The sequence below is a fragment of the Lipotes vexillifer genome, unplaced genomic scaffold (genome assembly GCF_000442215.2).
Source record: "Lipotes vexillifer unplaced genomic scaffold, Lipotes_vexillifer_v1.1 scaffold1505, whole genome shotgun sequence".
Lineage (NCBI taxonomy): Eukaryota > Metazoa > Chordata > Mammalia > Artiodactyla > Lipotidae > Lipotes > Lipotes vexillifer.
The window spans coordinates 67289-87197 of NW_006785272.1; the positions used below are offsets into that span (position 1 = coordinate 67289).

Below are 19909 nucleotides of genomic sequence, written 5' to 3' on the forward strand. Positions count from 1 at the left end.
AGGCCTGCGTATCACAAAAAAAAAAAAAAAAAAACTTTGAGATGAATAAAAATGAAGACATAAGACACCAAAAGTTATGAGATGCAGTTAAAACAGTGTTTAGAGGGAAATATATAGCTGTAAACACCTATATTAAAAAAGTAGAAAGCTATCAAATCAATAAACTAATCTTCCACCCAAAGAAATTCAACAATGAAAAGAAAGCTAAATTCATATAAGCATAAGAAAGGCAATAATAAAGACTGGAGCAAAAATAACAAAATAAAAGCTAGAAAAAAAAATTTTTAAAAATGAATGAAAGCAAAAGTTGGTTCTTTGAAAAGATCAATAAAATTGACAAATCATTAGCTAGACTGACCAAGAAAAAAAGGGGAGAAGACTGAAAATCAAGAACAAAAGAGGGAATACTACTATTGACTTTACAGAAATTAAAAGGATTATAAGGGAACACTATAAACAATTATATACCAACAAATTAACCTCAATGAAATGAATTCCTGAAAAGATATAAACTACCAAAACTGAAGAAAGAGAAAATGTAAGTAGGCTATAACAAGTAATCAAAACTTCTCAGAGGGTTTCCCTGGTGGCGCAGTGGTTGAGAGTCCGCCTGCCGATGCAGGGGACACGGGTTCGTGCCCCGGTCCGGGAGGATCCCACATGCCGCGGAGTGGCTGGGCCCGTGAGCCATGGCCAAAAAAAAAAAACAAACTTCTCAGAAAGAGAAGCCCATATGGCTTCACTGCTGAATGCTAGCAATCAGTAAAGAATAAACATCAATCCTTCACATGTTCTTTAGAAAAACAGGAGGAACATTTCTAAAGTTACCCTATGCGACAAACATTACCATGACACCAAAACCAGATAAAGAAATCACAGGGAAACTAAAGATAAATATGAATATTGACACAAAAATCATTAATAAAATACTGCAAAACCAAATTCAACAGCATTTTGAAAGGATTATACACCATGACCGAGATTTATTCCATGAATGCAAGACTGATACCACATGCAAAAATCAAAAAGTGTAATATACCACATTAACAGGCTAAAGAAAAACCACATGATCAGAAAAATTGATGCAGAAAACAAACAACCACAGCAACAATAAAACACTGGGGAAAATTCAACATCCATTCATGATGAAAATTATGAGAAAACTAGAAATATTGAAAGAAAATACAAGACAAACCTGAAATATTTTGTGATGTCAGAATACAAGTACTTATAAAAGGATTGGAAGAACTGTATTTTTTTTTATATTGCTGGTAGGATGTAAAAGGATACAACCACTATGGAAAAAGTTTGTCAGATTCTTAAAAAAGTAAACATGCTATTATCATATGACCCGGCAATTGCACTTCAGAGAAATGAAAACTTACGTTGACACACAAATCTGTACACGATTATCTGTAGCAGCTTTATTCATAATAGCTACAAACTGGTTGTTCTTCAAATGGTGCAACAAACTGTGATACCAAATACAATGGAACACTCCTCAGTATTAAAAAGAAAGAAAACTATATATACAACAACTTGAACAAATCTCCAGAGAATTATGCTGAGTGAAGAAAAATCCCACAAGGGTATACATTTATATAACATTCTTGAAATGATGAAATTATAGAAATGGTGAACAGATTAGTAGCTGCTAGGAGTTAAGGTCAGAGGGTATGGATGGAGGGGGACAGGAAAGGAGTGGGTGTGGCTAAAAGGGCCACATGCGGGATCCTGGTGATGATGAAAATGTTTTGTGTCATAAGTATAAAAAAAATATATCAATATCTTGGTTGTGATATTGTACTATACTTTGAAAGATGTTACCATTGGGGAAAGCTGGGTAAATGGCCTAGAGGGACTCTTTAGTACTACTTACAGTTGCATGTGAATCACAAGTATCTCAAAATAATGAGTTTAATTCTTAAAAATTAGGAACAAGCTAGATGGGCAGAAAATGATGTGCTAGAATTTCGTGGTTTGTCATGTAGGCTCTATTAAGCTGTGAGCTTCTGTACTATATTTTGAGGGCCCTGAGAACAAAGTCTATATATAAATCATACTTTTACCACAGTGCTTGACAAAAAGAGGCCATTCCATAAGTGTACCTTGAGTAGACAGGCTGTAGGAAGCCATTAAAGGTGTTCTGAGCAGAGACACAAGAATGAGACAGTGCCTTGACAAACAGATGCCTACTAAATGCTTGTGCTGTTGAACAGAGAATAAGTGATGCTCAACAAAGCTGTCTTTTACATCAGACATGAATTTGGGTCCCAGATCTATCACATACTCTCTGAACTTTGATTTCTTTATTTGTAAAATTAGTTATCACAATATTAACTCATGTAGTTGTTTTATGGGCTAATTGATAAACAGTATGTAATCATTTAGCAAAAAGTAAGTGCTAGAATATAATTAGCACTCTATGCATGTTAGATGCTATTATCATTGTCTTTATTATTATTGTCGTTGCAGTCATTATAATCCTGGTAGTTACTCAGGGAGACAAAAAGAAACCATGTAACCACATTCCCTTCAGTACAGATGCAAAAAAGAATAAGAAAGAACATACACCTTGTTCCCCTTTTCTCCCACCTAGGTAAACACAATTTTCTTTTTTTTATAATTCACATTTCATCAACATTTTATTAAAGTTCTCAGCATACCTGGGCCATTATATAACTTTATGTCTCTCCTCTTCTTCTCATATACTTATTAAGAAACTTTCATTTTATGATATACCCAATTTGTAAAATACTGTCTATTCTAATTAATACATAATGTTACACTACTAACCGTGTGTGGGAATATGAGAACTGACTATACTGGATATGTAGCACACTCCCTAGATAATTATGCAGAGGGAGTAAATACTCCCAATGAAATTCATAAACAAATTACATGTTCTTAAAATGTTTTACGACTAAATTCCAGTCTAGAACATTTCACTATACCTTAGAAGGTATGGATGGTAAAACCGAAATTATCTTATTGCTTTTAGTATACACAGATCATCTCCTCCTTCCAAATACATTTTTAATACATTTCTGTATTTCTGTACTACCAAAATTCCTTTTTAATCATGGTGTTTTGAATGCAAAATATACTTCCATAGAATTTATGTTATTTAATGATGACTGCATTTACAAAATGACTTACTAAAGCTGACTTAAATACATTTGGTAATTTTTTTGATCAAGTATTAATAATTCTACAACCCAGTTAGGGCATAGCCAAATTCAACTAGTTTACCAGAGTAGTCAAATGGTAGACATGGTTAAATAAACCTCACGTCCAATTCTGTATGATCCTTCCTTCTTTCCTTCCATGCACTCTTTTTCTAACTACAAAGATAATACGGGTTCACTTTTTAAAACGTATAATTTAGGGATTATTTTATATATATATAATATATATATATATTTGAAATCTACTTTTTCTATTTAATAGTATAGCATAAGCATGCACCCAGATTGTTAAATACTCTTGTACAACATATATTTTAATGGCTTCATGTACTGTCATAGACAGTAATATATTTAACTACTTACCAATTACTGAAGATTTGTTTTGTTTACAATTTTCCACTATCACAGGTAAAACTACAATCACATTCATCTTTTAAATATAATGAATATTTAGACTTTATATTTACACAAACACATAGTCCGTGGTGCCCTCAAAAGTTGTGCCCCATCCTGAATCTTAACGCATGTGGTAAAGCTAAGAGCTCAAAAGAAAAAAAGACCAGGGTGCTTGCTATTCCTTAATCTGCCCTTAAATTGGACAGACACCTCCAATTCTCTGATGACAGCCTCCTCACCTGTAAAAATGAGGGCACTGAACTAGGTCATAAATAAGTTTTCTTATACATTCTAGAATAAAATGATTAAGAATGCCTTAAACTCAAAGAAGAAAAGGGACTAACTGGCCGGATGCTTTGGTCTCCAGTGATTCTACTTTCAGAGAAGTCAGTGCTCTCTCCCCTCCTCAAGGATAATGGAGAAGAAGGGACATGCAGATGGGAGAAAGTAGGACAGGAAAGAACTCCAATGTCAGGTTAAACAATAACAACTTTGGAGAAGCTTCAATAGTGAAAGCAGAGGAAGAAGAGGAATGGATAAAGATGAATATCAATGGAAGATGCTTTCAAAGGGCATTATTCCAGGTCCACCAAGAAGTAGACAATAAGAGGTTTCAATAAGTAAGAGATTTATTAGGGGAAAGCCATGTGAAAGAAATAGCAAGGGAGCTAAGAGAGGCTGAGAAAGCCATCAGACTGCAATGCAGGTTAGAAATGGGGTAAAAGAGAAAGAGAAGAAAGAAGAGTGCTGGTGGCAGAATCCCTTGATAGCAAGGCTGTCAGGGAGTCCTGAGCCAGAGTCTCCCATCAGAGGAGTCCCATGCCTCCCAGTAATGGGCCTCATTTAGTACCCTTGCTGCATTTAGTTACTCACTGGGAGCATCTATGGGCAGCATGGCCTTGACACAAACAGGGTGATGGATTTCAAAACACAGTGGAGCACCTTATCAATGACACTCCCCACAGTTGATGATCTGAAAGACTCACTTTCATGGCTGTCACACACTGGATACCAGTATTTAAAGCAAATCCCAGGTTAGAACCACTGTTCTATAAAATGGTGATAAAATTGTATGCTTATTTGATTTTCTGAAAACACATAAAAGAATAGATACTACCTGATTCCATTTATATCAAGTTCAAAACCAAACTAATCAATGATGATAGATATCAGAAAATGGTTGCTTCTAGGGGGTATGGTAAAAATTGAGCACAGAAAACTTCAGTATCAAATGGAGATAAAAGTATGAAAGTTGAAGATTGCCAGTAAAGAGAATTACCCAAATAGCCATCTGTTTGTTTCTTACAAACTTACTCTAGGAGCTTCTGTGCATCATAGTATCCAATTGGATGAACAGGAATATTTGGAAGACCGACAGCCTCTGCGATTTCACGTCTATAAGCATATTCTGAAAAAAAGTTGAACATACTTCTAATAAAAATGGAGTCGCTTTCAAAATGTTCCCTGTAAATCACATTAAACACATTCTTAAATTGCATCTACTAGAACTGTTACAATTAAAAAGATAGACAGTTTCAAATGTTAGCGAAAATGTGGAGCAACTGAAACTCTCAAACATTCTTGTAAGAGTGTATAATTAGAGAGTCACTTTAAATAACTTTTTTGAAGAGTAATATTATACAGAATTATGCCCTATGGCAGAACAATTACACTCCTAGGTATTTACCCAAGAAAGATGGAAACATATGTCCACAAAAAGACCTGCACAAAATTGCTCATAGCAGCTGAATCTAGGTAGCCCATATGGGACACAATCCAGCTGTTTGTAAATAGGAGAATGAATAAGCAATTTGTACAACAGTCCCATAATAGAATTCTACTCAGCAAGTAAAGGGAAGAAACTATTAACACACACAATAACATGAATAATCTCTAATCGTTGTACTGAGTGAGAGCAGCAAGGCAAATGATGAGGAAATATCATAAATTTTTCTATGACTGGGAAATCAAACTAAGAAAGGAAAAAAATAATATGCCTGCTTTGTGGTAGGCCTTTCCCAATGTGCAATGTACATCTGTATTGTACATTAACTAGGCCTCCTCAAACAGGAGGATGTAATCAACCTTTAAGAAAAATGGTTGCTTTATTCAGACACCAACGTTGTAGTTTTAAGGTTATTTTAATTTCTTTTTCATCCCATACAGGGAGTTGTATTGACCAAAACATCTTTGATCAACTTTATGTAGAATGCTAACCTGTCAATATAACACAGAAATTCTTTGTCGCAGAAATGTATAAAATTGCATCTCTAACTCCTGACCAATGGAACAGTTCTCAGAGCTTCTGCAAATCTGTTCCCTGGGTTATAATCCTCAGTTTGACTCAAATAAAATTCTTTTCTTTCTTCTTAGCTTGACTGTTATTTGATTTTCCACCAACACACAAAAGAATAGTTACTATCTGATTCCATTTATATGAAGTTCAAAACCAAACTAATCAATGCTGACAGATATCAGAAAGTGGTTGCTTCTAGGGGGATATGGTAAAAATTGACCAGAAAGGGGCACCAGAGAACTTTCTGGAGTCACAGAAATGCCCTATATCTTATTTTGAGTGATATAGATACATGCAATTTAAAAAAATTTATTGAATGAACTCAAGACCTGTGTGTTTTGTTACATGTAAACTCTACCTCAAAATAAAAACATATTTTCTGTCATTTCTTCAGATTTAAGAAAAATAAAAGCTATTTTTCCATTTTTTTTCTTCAAAATTTTAAATTATAAGAGCTTTAGGGGATTACAAAAGCTATTCTTTTTATAGTAAAATGACATAATATGTTGCATGGGATTTGTTTTAAAATTCTTTAGGGTAATAATGCAAAAAGGGAAGATGAAGAGATAAAATATTGACAAAGTGGTGATAATTTTCTCTATTTTTTTGTAAGTTAGAAGTATTCCATAATAAAAATTAAAATTAAAAGGAAAAGAAAAAAAAAATAGGGCACAAAAGGGAATTCAACAAATGCAAGCCTCACAGGGATAACATGATTTTTCTTTCTACAATGTCATCTTTTAAATTTGAGGATAATAGTCCAGTTAATCTTATTTTATGTTCACATGTTTTCTGGGTTTTTTTTGCGGTATGCGGGCCTCTCACTGCTGTGGCCTCTCCCGTTGCGGAGCACAGGCTCCGGACACAAAGGCTCAGTGGCCATGGCTCACAGGCCCAGCCCCTCCGCAGCATGTGGGATCTTCCCGGACCGGGGCACGAACCCGTGTCCCCTGCATCAGCAGGAGGTACAATTTTAGCTTTATATAAACAACAGAGCTTGGGAAAAGTTGCATTTTTCAAAACTTGGGAATAAAAAGGCTAAGTAAGTAAAGTTCAGGTAGACTTAAGTGATTTTATTATAGGATAATATGTATTGCTTAAAAAAAAATCTATGATAATGTACTATATTCCAAGAAGATTTACGAAGCCAAAATGCATAAACTTTACAGGGGTTTACAATTTGATAGAAAAACCAGATGAAATATAAATATGGAAATGCCATGGATACTTGGTAACCTATTTTATCCAAGGTACACACCTTAGTTAGTTTTAAACCACACAAATTAAGTGATCACAGATTTTTGTAAATGTCATCAACTAGCTGAGTACATTCAAAATAAATTAGCTCCCTTTGTTAATGATCTACTGTTTTACAGCAGAGCATTTCAGCATAAGACAAACATGTGGACTCGGGGCTAGACCATCTGAATTTGAATCCTCACTCCTCATTTAGTGGCGTGATGGTCTAGGGCAGAGATTGCTTACTTCTAGTCTCACTTCCCTCCTCTGTCAAGCAGAGATAATAACACAACAAAGCTTATAGGGTTGTTAATGCATGTAAAGAGCTAGCATTGAGGAAATACTCCTTGAAAGTGATCACTATTATCTTTATACAGCAATGATACAATAAGCATTTTCAAGGCTCTAAATTCTAAATGTCATTTCAGGGATTTATAGAACTTCTTTTGTTCTACTATCCCTTATCTACAATGAGAAATTTTAAAAACTATGAAATCCATTAATTGGGGGGAATTTACTTGTCAACAAAACATGATCTGATGTAAACTAATTTGGAAGCAAGATCTGACTTGAGTAGACAATTTATATTACTTACATTCCTCTGCTTAATATGATTATTCATACATTTTACTGCAAAAATATTTACATGCTTGCTTCCCATGTTATGCTCCATCCTCCTATGTGAATGTTATGCAAGAAATGGTATATGCACCATATTACTTTTAAATATCTGAAAATGTCTGCATTTCAAAACCTAACAGACCCAAGGATTCCAAATAAGGGATAAGGGACCCAAACCAACAATTTTCTGAGTTCAAATTCCTTTATTCTTAGATACAAAGAGAACAAGAAAAAGACATACTTTATCCATGTATCAAAGGAAATCCTTTGGTAAAATCACTTTACAATGTTAAGGTTTTTGTGATGATTAAGGCCTGGTCACTCACCATTTGCTGGGTAGCCAGGTGTGAGAGGGTCCCCTGCACCATTAAGATTTAAGATATTTCCACGCTGAACACCACCTCCAGGAAGATTCCAACCACTTGGATAGGACTCCACCCCGGGAGCAAAGTAATCAGCAGGATCTGAGTACAAAATGATCCCTTTGGCCCCAGCCAGCTGGGCATTTTTAACCTGGAATAGACAGTCTTTCTTATTTTAGGTTGGTTACTCAAAATTACTCTTAAATAAGTAGCTAAACCTTATCTTCAGTCTTTTATCCTTAGACTTACAACAAGGGACATCTCACAGAGAGTTGGCTTTTTCTTTTTCCTACTGCAAGCTCTAAAAATGAGTTTCCAGGGCTGAATCAGCCCTCAGAGCAGCAGATTTTAAAAATGTACATATTAGTGGTAGTGAGTATGTGCTATTTCCTTCCTCTAGTCTAGAAGCACAATAAGCAAGTAGACTCCACAGACTAGACTCCCATTTCTTCTATGGTTGAGAGGGAATATTTCTGAAATTTAGCTTCCCACAAAAGAAGAAAAAATATTAGCAAATCAAGCCAAATTAAGTGATAGTAACTTTCAAAACTGCTGTGTATAAATTGGTTTCTCTCATTACCTATAATAAGAATTAATACTAAAATTTAATTTAGTAAATATTTTCAAAGGTAACATTTAAAACAAAGATACTGAACGTTAACAACAAATCAAATGCATGCTTCTTTGTAGACCACAGGCATAATGTGTAGCTATGGAAAAAACCTGTTCTGTTTCCCTGAACTCCTACCCTGGCCGAATTCAAATGACCCAGTTTAAAACCCCTGTATATAAGCTTGAAAATGTATCTTCCCTATTAGGTGGGCTGGTATAGAGTATAAGATCACAGTCCTCCAAAAGTTTTAAGGATGTGGTTCTACCCATGTAAGATACAATATAACTTTTTATTTTTGTGGAAAAGAAAAAAAGATTATTTTTTACCTTATTTCCTCTGAAAATTTTCCCATATCTGGCAATCAGAATCTTCCCAGAGCAATTAATTTTCATGTCCCGCTCTAGTTTAAAGAAGTCTTCAGTTCGTGCGTAGTTAACATAGACTAGGTCACCCTGTTGAGATCACGGATGACTTACTACAAGTAAGATTTAATGAAAGAGGTTTTTCTGCGTGAAGACTGTTTCACATCTTTGAAAGAGGTAAGAGACAAGAGTATGCAAGAGGGTCAGAAAAGCATGAGCCTCAGGTAAGAGATTCAATAGAGAAATGAACTTGAATTAAGAAGGCAATTACCTGGGTAGAGACTTAGGAGTTAACTATTAAGTTTTGTTTATGTTGATGTCTCCTGTAAAGTGATCATAAAACTATAGAAGTGTTCGTCAGAAAAATGTACGTAAATATACACACTTCAATTTGGCAGGGGTCAGATATCCTAGGTGAAAAAGCCCTAGATGAGAGCTGTATTCTCTTTGAAGTATATTCACAATGGGTCTTCACACCACCAGGTAAAAAAGAAATGTCAGGTAATACTGCTTTACGGGTCTGGCTTCAGGATTACGTGCGAGTATTCTAACATCTCGGAGTATCAACATTATCATTTGTAAAATGGCCTGTTAGATTAGATCAGTGTTCTTCACACATTTTTTTTGCTCACCTACTCCCTAGATTATTTTTGAAGACAAATGTATCCCTCCTTTATTTATTATTTTTGGGATTTGTTTAAACATCTTTATTGGAGTATAATTGCTTTACAATGGTGTGTTAGTTTCTGCTGTATAACAAAGCAAATCAGCTATAGTTATACATATATCCCCATATCCCCTCCCTCTTGCATCTCCCTCCCACCCTCCCTATCCCAACCCTCTAGGTGGTCACAAAGCACTGAGCTGATCTCCCTGTGCTATGCGGCTGCTTCCCACTAGCCATCTATTTTACCTTTGGTAGTGTATATATGTCCATGCCACTCTCTCACTTTGTCCCAGGTTACCCTTCCCCCTCCCTGTGTCCTCAAGTCCATTCTCTACATCTTTGTCTTTATTCCTGTCCTACCCCTAGGTTCTTCAAAACCACTTTTAAAAAATTTTTTAGATTCCATACATATGTGTTAGCATACAGTATTTGTTTTTCTCTTTCTGACTTACTTCACTCTGTATGACAGATTCTAGGTCCATCCACCTCACTACAAATAATTTCATTTCTTTTTATGGCTAATATTATATTGTATATATGTGCCACATCTTTTTCACCCATTCATCTGATGATGGACACTTAGTTTGCTTCCATGTCCTGGCTATTATAAACAGTGCTGCAGTGAACATTGTGATACATGTCTATTTTTGAATTGTGGTTTTCTCAGGATATATATGCCCAGTAGTGGGATTGCTGGGTTGTATGTATGGTAGTTCTTTTTAAATTTTTTAAGGAACCTCCATAGTGGCTGTATCAATTTACAATCCCAGCAACAGTGCAAGAGGGTTCCCTTTCCTCCACACCCTCTCCAGCATTTATTGTTTGTAGACATTTTGATGATGGCCATTCTGACTGGTATGAGGTAATACCAAATTGTACTTTTGATTTGCATTTCTCTAATGATTAGTGATGTTGAGCATCCTTTCCTGTCTTTGTTGGCAATCTGTATATCCTCTCTGAAGAAATGTCTGTTTAGTCTTCTACCCATTTTTGGACTGGGTTGCTTGATTTTTGACATTGAGCTGCATGAGCTTCTTGTATATTTTGGAGACTAATCCTTTGTCAGTTGCTTCATTTGTAAATATTTTCTCCCATTCTGAGGGTTGTCTTTTTGTCTTGTTTATGGTTTCCTTGCTGTGCAAAATCGTTTAAGCTTCATTAGGTCCCATTTGTTTATTTTTGTTTTTATTTCTCTTTCTCTAGGTGGGTCAAAAGGGATCCTGCTGTGATCTTGCTGTGATTTATGTCATAGAGTGTTCTGCCTATGTTTTCCTCTGAGAATTTTATACTGTCTGGCCTTACATTTAGTTCTTTAATCCATTTTGAGGGTTTTTTTTGTGTATGGTGTTAGGGTGTTTTCTAATTTCATTCTTTTACATGTGTCTGTCCAGTTTTCCCAGCACCACTTATTGAAGAGACTGTCTTTTCTCCATTGTATATTCTTGCCTCCTTTATCAAAGATAAGGTAACCATAGATACATGGGTTTATCTCTGGGCTTTCTATAGTGCTCCATTAATCTATATTTCTGTTTTTGTGCCATTACCATACTGTCTTGATTACTGTAGCTTGGTAGTATAGTCTGAAGTAAGGGAGCCTGATTCCTCCAGCTCTCTTTTTCTTTCTCAAGATTGCTTTGGCTATTTGGGGTCTTTTGTGTTTCCATATGAATTGTAAAATCTTATGTTCTAGTTCTGTGAAAAATGCCATTAGTAGTTTGATAGGGTATGCATTGAATCTGTTGATTGCTTTGGGTACTATAGTCATTTTCACAGTGTTGATTCTTCCAATCCAAGAACATGGTATACCTCTCCATCTGTTGGTGTCATTTGTAATTTCTTTCATCAGTGTCTTATAGTTTTCTGCATACAGGTCTTTTGTCTCCTGGGGTAGGTTGATTCCTAGGTATTTTATGCTTTTTGTTGCAATGGTAAATGGGAGTGTTTCCTTAATTTCTCTTTCAGATTTTTCATCATTAGTGTTTAGGAATGCAAGAGATTTCTGTGCATTAATTTTGTATCCTGCTACTTTACCAAATTCATTGATTAGCTCTAGTGGTTATCTGGTAGCATCTTTAGGAGTCTCTATGTATAGTATCACGTCATGTGCAAACAGTGACAGTTTTACTTTTGCTTTTCCGATGTGGATTCGTTTTATTTCTTTTTCTTCTCTGGCTGCTGTGGCTAAAACTTCCAAAACTATGTTGAATAACAGTGGTGAGAGAGGGCAACCTTGTCTTGTTCCTGATCTTAGTGGAAATGGTTTCAGTTTTTCACCATTGAGAGCGATGTTGGCTGTGGATTTGTCTTATATGGCCTTTATTATGTTGAGATTAAGTTCTCTCTATGCCCACTTTCTGGAGGGTTTTTATCATAAATGGGTGTTGAATTTTTTCCAAAGCTTTTTCTGCATCTATCCAGATGATCATATGGTTTTTCCCTTCATTTTGTTAATATGGTTTAACACATTGATTGATTTGCACACATTGAAGAATCCTTGCATTCCTGGGATAAACCCCACTTGATCATCATGTATGATCCTTTTAATGTGCTGTTGGATTCTGTTTGCTAGTATTTTGTTGAGAAGTTTTGCATCTATGTTCATCAGTGATATTGGCCTGTACTTTTCTTTTTTTGTGATATCTTTGGTTTTTGTATCAGGCGGTTGTGGCCTCATAGAATGAGTTTGGGAGTGTTTCTCCCTCTGCTATATTATGGAAGAGTTTAAGAAGGATAGGTGTTAGCTCTTCTCTAAATGTTTGATAGAATTCGCCTGTGAAGCCATCTGGTCTGGGCTTTTGTTTGTTGGAAGATTTTTAATCAGTTTCAATTTCAGTGCTTGTGATTGGTCTGTTGATATATTCTATTTCTTCCTGGTTCAGTTTCGGAAGGTGCTTTTTTAAGAATGTGTCCATTTCTTCCAGGTTGTCCATTTTATTGGCACAGAGTTGCTTGTAGTAATCTCTCATGATCTTTTGTATTTCTGCAGTGTCCGTTGTTACTTCTCATTTTTCATTTCTAATTCTATTGATTTGAGCCTTTTCCCTTTTTTTCCTGATGAGTCTGGCTAATGGTTTATCAATTTTGTTTATCTTCCCAAAGAACCAGCTTTTAGTCTTACTGATCTTTGCTATCGTTTCCTTCATTTCTTTTTCATTTATTTCTGATCTGATTTTTATGATTTCTTTCCTTCTGATCACTTTGGGGTTTTTTGTTCTTCTTTCTCTAATTTCTTTAGGTGTAAGGTTAGGTTGTTTATTTGAGATGTTTCTTGTTTCTTGAGGTAGGATGGTATTGCTATAAACTTCCCTTTTAGAACTGCCTTTGCTGAATCCCATAGATTTTGGATCGTTGTGTTTTCACTGTCATTTGCCTCTAGGTATTTTTTGATTTCCTCTTTGATTTCTTCAGTGATGTCTTGGTTATTTAGAAACATATTGTTTAGGGGCTTCCCTGGTGGCGCAGTGGTTGAGAGTCCGCCTGCCGATGCAGGGGAAATGGGTTTGTGCCCTGGTCCGCGAAGATCCCTCATGCCACAGAGCGGCTGGGCCCGTGAGCCATGGCCGCTGAGCCTGCACGTCCGGAGCCTGTGCTCTGCAACGGGAGAGGCCACAACAGTGAGAGGGCCGTGTACAGCAAAAAAAAAAAAAAAAAAAACATTGTTTAGCCTCCATGTGTTTGTGTTTTTACATTTTTTTCCCTGTACTTTATTTCTAATACCATAGCATTGTGGTCAGAAAAGATGCTCGATATGATTTCAATTTCCTTAAATTTACTGAGGCTTGGTTTGTGACCCAAGATGTGATCTCTCCTGGAGAATGTTCCATGAGCACTTGCGAAGAAAGTGTATTCTGTTGTTTTGGGATGGAATGTCCTATAATTATCAATTAAGTCCATCTTGTTTAATTTGTCACTTAAAGTTTGTGTTTCCTTATTTTCTTTTTGGATGATCTGTCCATTGGTGAACGTGGGGTATTAAAGTCCCTTACTATTATTGTGTTACTGTTGATTTCCCCTTTTATGGGTGTTAGCATTTGCCTTATGTATTGAACTGCTCCAATGTTTTGTGCATAAATATTTACAATTGTAATATCTTCTTGAATTGATCCCTTGGTCATTATGTAGTGCCCTTCTTTGTCTCTTGTAACAGTTTTTATTTTAAAGTCTATTTTTTCTGATATGAGAATTGCAACTCCAGCTTTCTTTTGATTTCCTTTTGCATGGAATATCTTGATCCATCCCCTCACTTTCAGTCTGTATGTGTGCCTAGGTCTGAAGTGGGTCTCTTGTAGACAGCATATATATGGGTCTTGTTTTTGTATCCATTCAACCAGTCTGTGTGTTTTGGTTGGAGCATTTAGTCCATTTACATTTAAGGTAATTATCAATATGTATGTTTGTATTACCATTTTCTTAATTGTTGTGTGTTTATTACTGTAGGTCTTTTCCATCTCTTGTACTTCTGCCTAGAGAAGTTCCTTTAGCATTTGTTGTAAAGCTGGTTTGGTGCTGCTGAATTCTCTTAGTTTTTGTTGTCTGTAAAGGTTTTAATTTCTCTGTTGAATCTGAATGAGATCCTTGTTGGGTAGAGTAATCTTGGTTGTACGTTTTTCCCTTTCCTCACTTTCAATATGTCCTGCCAGTCCCTTCTGGCTTTCAGAGTTTCTGCTGAAAAATCAGCTGTTAACCTTATGGGGATTCCCTTGTTTGTTATTTGTTGCTTTTCTCTTGGTGCTTTTAATATTTTTTCTTTGTATTTAATTTTTGATAGTTTGATTAATATGTGTCCTGGCATGTTTCTCCTTGGATTTATACTGTATGGGGCTCTCTGCGCTTCCTGGGCTTGATTGACTATTTCCTTTCCCATATTAGGGAAGTTTTCAACTATAATCTCTTCAAATATTTTCACAGTCCCTTTCTTTTTCTCTTCTTCTTCTAGGACCCCTATAATTTGAATGTTCATGCGTTTAATGTTGTCCCAGAGATCTCTGAGACTGTCCTTAATTCTTTTTTCTTTTTTCTGCTCTGTGGTAGTTTTTTTCACTATTTTATCTTCCAGGTCACTTTTCTGTTCTTCTGCCTCATTTATCTATTGTTTCCTTCTAGAGAATTTTTAATTTCACTTATTGTATTGTTCATCATTGTTTGTTTGCTCTTTAGTTCTTTTAGGTCCTTGTTAAACATTTTGTGTATTTTCTCCATTCTATTTCCAAGGTTTTGGATCATGTTTACTATCATTACTCTGAATTATTTTTCAGGTAGACTGTCTGTTTCCTCTTCATTTTTTGGCCTGGTGGGTTTATACCTTGCTCCTTCATCTGCTGTGTATTTTTCTGTCTTCTCATTTTGCTCAATGTACTGTGTTTAGTGTCTCCTTTTCGCAGTCTGCCAGTTCATAGTTCCCATTGTTTTTGATGTCTGCCTCCAGTGGGTAATGTTGGTTCAGTGGGTTGTGTAGGTTTCCTGGTGGAGGGAACTTGTGCCTGTATTCTGGTCGATGAGGCTGGATCTTGTCTTTCTGGTGGGCAGGACAGCATCTGGTGGTGTGTTTTGGGGTGTCTGTGAACTTATTATGATTTTAGGCAGCCTCTCTGTTAATGGATGGGGTTGTGTTCCTGTCTTGCTAGTTGTTTGGCATGCGGTGTCAAGCAATGGAGCTTGCTCGTCGTTGAGTGGAGCTGGGTCTTAGTGTTGAGATGGAGATCTCTGGGAGGGCTCTCGCCGATTAATATTACAAGGAGCTGGGAGGTCTCTTGTGGACCAATGTCCTGAATTCAGCTCTCCCACCTCAAGAGGTTCAGGCCTAACACCTAGCCAGAGCACCAAGACACTGTCAGCCACACAGCTCAGAAGAAAAGGGAGGAAAGAAAAAAAAAAAACCAAAAAAATAATAAAATAAAAGTTATTAAAATTAAAATAAATTATTAAAATTAAAAAGTAATTTAAAAAGTAGAGAGCAACCAAACCAATAAACACATCCACCAATGATAACAAGCGCTAAAAACTATACTAAAGAAAAAAATAACGAACAGACAGAACCCTAGGACAAATGGTAAAAGCAAACCTATACAGATAATATCACACAAAGAAGCATACAGATACACACTCACAAAAAGAGAAAAAGGAAAACAAACAAAAAAAATATATATATATATTAAAAAAAGGAAGAGAGCAACCAAATCAATAAACAAAGATACCTATGATAATAAGCTCTAAATACTAAACTATTATAGACATAAAACTAGAAACAAATTAGATGCAGAAAGCAAACCCCAAGTCTACATTTGCTCCCAAAGTCCACCACCTCAGTTTTGGGATGATTCATTGTCTACTGAGTTATTCCACAGATGCAGGGTACATCAAGTTGACTGTGGAGCTTTAATCCGCTGCTCCTGAGGCTGCTGGGAGAGATTTCCCTTTCTCTTCTTTGTTCTCACAGCTCCTGGGGTTCAGCTTTGGATTTGGCCCCGCCTCTGTATGTAGGTCTCCTGAGGGCATCTCTTCTTCACCCAGACAGGAGGGGGTTAAAGTAGAGGCTGATTGGGTGCTCTGGCTCACTCAGGCCAAAGGGGTACAGAATGTGGGGCGAGGCTGCAAAGGCAGAGACCAGCATGACATTGCAACAGCCTGAGTGCACCCTGTGCTCTCCCGGGGCTGTCCATGGATCACAGGACCCTGGCAATGATGGGCTGCACTGGCTCCCAGGAGGGGAGGTGTGGATAGTGACCTGTGCTTGCACACAGGATTTTTTCTTTTTTTAACATCTTTATTGGAGTATAATTGCTTTACAGTGGTGTGTTAGTTTCTGCTTTATAACAAAGTGAATCAGTTATACATATACATATGTTCCCATATCTCTTCCCTCTTGTGTCTCCCTCCCTCCCACCCTTCCTATCCCATCCCTCTAGGTGGTCACAAACCACCAAGCTGATCTCCGTGTGCTATGCGGCTGCTTCCCACTAGCTATCTATTTTACGTTTGGTAGTGTATATATGTCCATGCCACCCTCTCACTCTGTCACAGCTTACCCTTCCCCCTACCCATACCCTCAAGTCCATCCTCTAGTAGGTCTGTGTCTTTATTCCCATCTTAACCCCTAGGTTCTTCATGACCTTTTTTTAAAATTAGATTCCATATATATGTGTTAGCATACGGTATTTGTTTTTCTCTTTCTGACTTACTTCACTCTGTATGACAGACTCTAGGTCCATCCACTTCACTACAAATAATTCAGTTTCATTGCTTATTATGGCTGAGTAATATTCCATTGTATATATGTGCCACACCTTCTTTATCCATTCATCTGTTGATGGACTCTTTGGTTGCTTCCATGTCCTGGCTATTGTAAATAGAGTTGCAATGATCATTTTGGTACATGACTCTTTTTGAATTATGGTTTTCTCAGGGTATATGCCCAGTAGTGGGATTGCTGGGTCATATGGTAATTCTATTTGTAGTTTTTTAAGGAACCTCCATACTGTTCTCCATAGTGGCTGGAGCAATTTGCATTCCCCCCAACAGGGCAAGAGGGTTCCCTTTTCTCCACACCCTCTCCAGCATTTACTGTTTCTAGGTTTTTTGATGATGGCCATTCTGACTGGTGTGAGATGATATCTCATTGTAGTTTTGATTTGCATTTCTCTAATGATTAATGATGTTGAGCATTTTTTCATGTGTTTGTTGGCTATCTGTATTCCTTCTTTGGAGAAATGTCTATTTAGGTCTTCTGCCCTTTTGGATTGGGTTGTTTTTTTGTTATTGAGCTGCATGAGCTGCTTGCAAATTTTGGAGATTAATCCTTTGTCAGTTGCTTCATTTGCAAATATTTTTCCCATTCTGAGGGTTGTCTTTTGCTCTTGTTTATGGTTTCCTTTGCTGTGCAAAAGCTTTGAAGTTTCATTAGGTCCCATTTGTTTATTTTTGTTTTTATTTCCATTTCTCTAGGAGGTGGGTCAAAAAGGATCTTGCTGTGATTTATGTCATAGTGTTCTGCCTATGTTTTCCTCTAAGAGTTTGATAGTGTCTGGCCTTACATTTAGGTCTTTAATCCATTTTGTTTATTTTTGTGTATGGTGTTAGGGAGTGTTCTAATTTCATTGTTTTACATGTAACTGTCCAGTTTTCCCAGCACCACTTATCGAAGAGGCTGTCTTTTCTCTACTGTATATTCTTGCCTCCTTTATCAAAGATAAGGTGTCCATATGTGCGTGGGTTTATCTCTGGGCTTTCTATCCCGTTCCATTGATCTGTATTTCTGTTTTTGACACACAGGATTCTTGGTGGCTGCAGTAGCAGCCTTAGCATTTCATGCCCGTCTCTGGTATCCTAGGCTTGCGCCCGTCTCTGGAGCTGACTTAGGCGGTGCTCTGAATCCCCTCTCCTCGCACACCCTGGGGTCTTTTGACTCCTGCGTAGTTCCAAACTTTTTCCCGGACTCCCTCCCGGCTAGCTGTGGCGCATTAGCGCCCTTCAGACTGTGTTCATACAGCCAACCCCAATCCTCTACCTGGGGTCTGACCTCCGAATCCTGAGCCTCAGCTCCCAGCCGCCCCTGCCCTGGCGGGTGAGCAGACAGGCCTCTCGGGCTGGTGAGTGCTGGTCGGCACCGCTCCTCTTTTCGGGAATCTCTCCGCTTTGCCCCCCGCAGCTCTGCTCCCGTGCTCTCCTCCATGGCTCCGAAGCTCCCCGCCCCCCACCCACCCCGCAGTCTCCGCCAGTGAAGGGGCTCCTAGTGTGTGGAAACTTTCCCTCCTTCACAGCTCCCTCCCACTGGTGCAGGTTCCGTCCCTATCCTTTTGTCTCTGTTTTTTCTCTTTTCTTTTGCCCTACCCAGGTATGTGAGGAGTTTCTTGCCTTTTGGGAGGTCTGAGGTCTTCTGCCAGCGTTCAGTAGGTGCTCTGTAGGAGTTGTTCCATACGTAGATGTATTTTTGATGTATTTGTGGGGAGGAAGGTCATGTCCACATCTTACTCCTCCACCATCTTGAAGGTCCTCCCCCCCTCCTTTATTTTTAAGTTGACATCTGAAATTTTTTGTCATGTCTTTAAGTTGTAGCAAACAATGCAATTTCCAACACATTATAAATATTAACATTTTTAGAAGAGTTTTACCTTTTTATTTATATCCAAAGGAATTAAAATATTGTAATGATTTTTTATTCAATATCATCCATTTTAAAACCACACTCTTCAGTCAGAATTTTATCATCACTTTTTCTCCTTGAACTTGTATTTGCCCCTTTCCCTAAAGCATTTTACTCTAAAGTAAAATGTATTTGTGCTGGACACCAGTGCATTGGTGTCCAGATTCCCCTTCACTGAAGATGTTCTTGCTCCTGCTGCAGGGAAGGCTCTCTGCAGGCAGCCTTCAGGAGTCAGCCCCTTGCTCACGATCAGCTACAGACAGCCACCTTGTTCAAGGTCATGCCCCTTCTTAGGATGCACATGTCCAATGACTGATCGATGTGGGAGTATGCATACCTGGACATCTTTGTCCAGCCCAGGACAATCCTGAAACGTTATTCTGACTCCAGAGCTGCCCACTGGGTCAGCTGAGGCTGTCCTTGAGCTACCATTGAGGTGCAGCTTCTCCATCTGCCTATTCCAGCTTCCTTCTCCTCCCTGCCACAGATATTGATCCCAAAAGAACACTCCTTAATAACCATCTAGCATGCTAAATTCCATTTCAGTTTCTGTTACCTAGAATCTGGGTATGTTTGCAAGTCTTTTATTAATCACTGCCAAACTTGCCTTGATTAAGAATGTGTGTGTGTGTGTGTGTGTGTGTGTGTGTGTGTGTGTGTGTATAGTGCTTAAAAATATTTATTTCCCATGACAAGCTGTACATGTTAAGAAAATTCTTCAAGAGTAACTTACTATTATAATTATTAGTAGCATCAATTGAGTCTAGCAACATCATTACAAACTTTTATAAATAATACATACCTAAGCATAAAATTTTACTTGAAATACAACTTTTAGTGCTATGGGATGTTAAAACATTAGGTCATGGATCTACAGATGAATAAATTATTTCCAGAATGAGTCAGGACTCACTCTCAGTTTTATTTACATTTCTTGTTTTTAGACAAGTTCTGAGAAACCTCGGGATGGGGATGATAAAAAATGGAATTTCCCTACATTATTAAAACTCTTTCCAAGTTACAACT

At 37.3% G+C, this 19909-nt stretch overlaps 1 protein-coding gene across 3 annotated transcripts in view; it reads right to left on the reverse strand.

The window, feature by feature from the left end:
* The window catches only part of FOLH1 (folate hydrolase 1), a 62790-nt gene that overhangs the window by 27040 nt on the left and 15841 nt on the right, over positions 1-19909 (reverse strand). For 2 of the 3 annotated variants that reach the window (XM_007457351.1, XM_007457352.1), the window contains exons 5-7: positions 9042-9167; positions 8067-8253; positions 4899-4992 (exon numbers count right to left, since the gene is read on the reverse strand). In XM_007457351.1, coding sequence (XP_007457413.1) covers positions 4899-4992; positions 8067-8253; positions 9042-9167 — 407 coding nt within the window. The remainder of the gene's footprint in view (positions 1-4898; positions 4993-8066; positions 8254-9041; positions 9168-19909) is intronic. The other variant, XM_007457353.1, reaches the window with a different exon arrangement.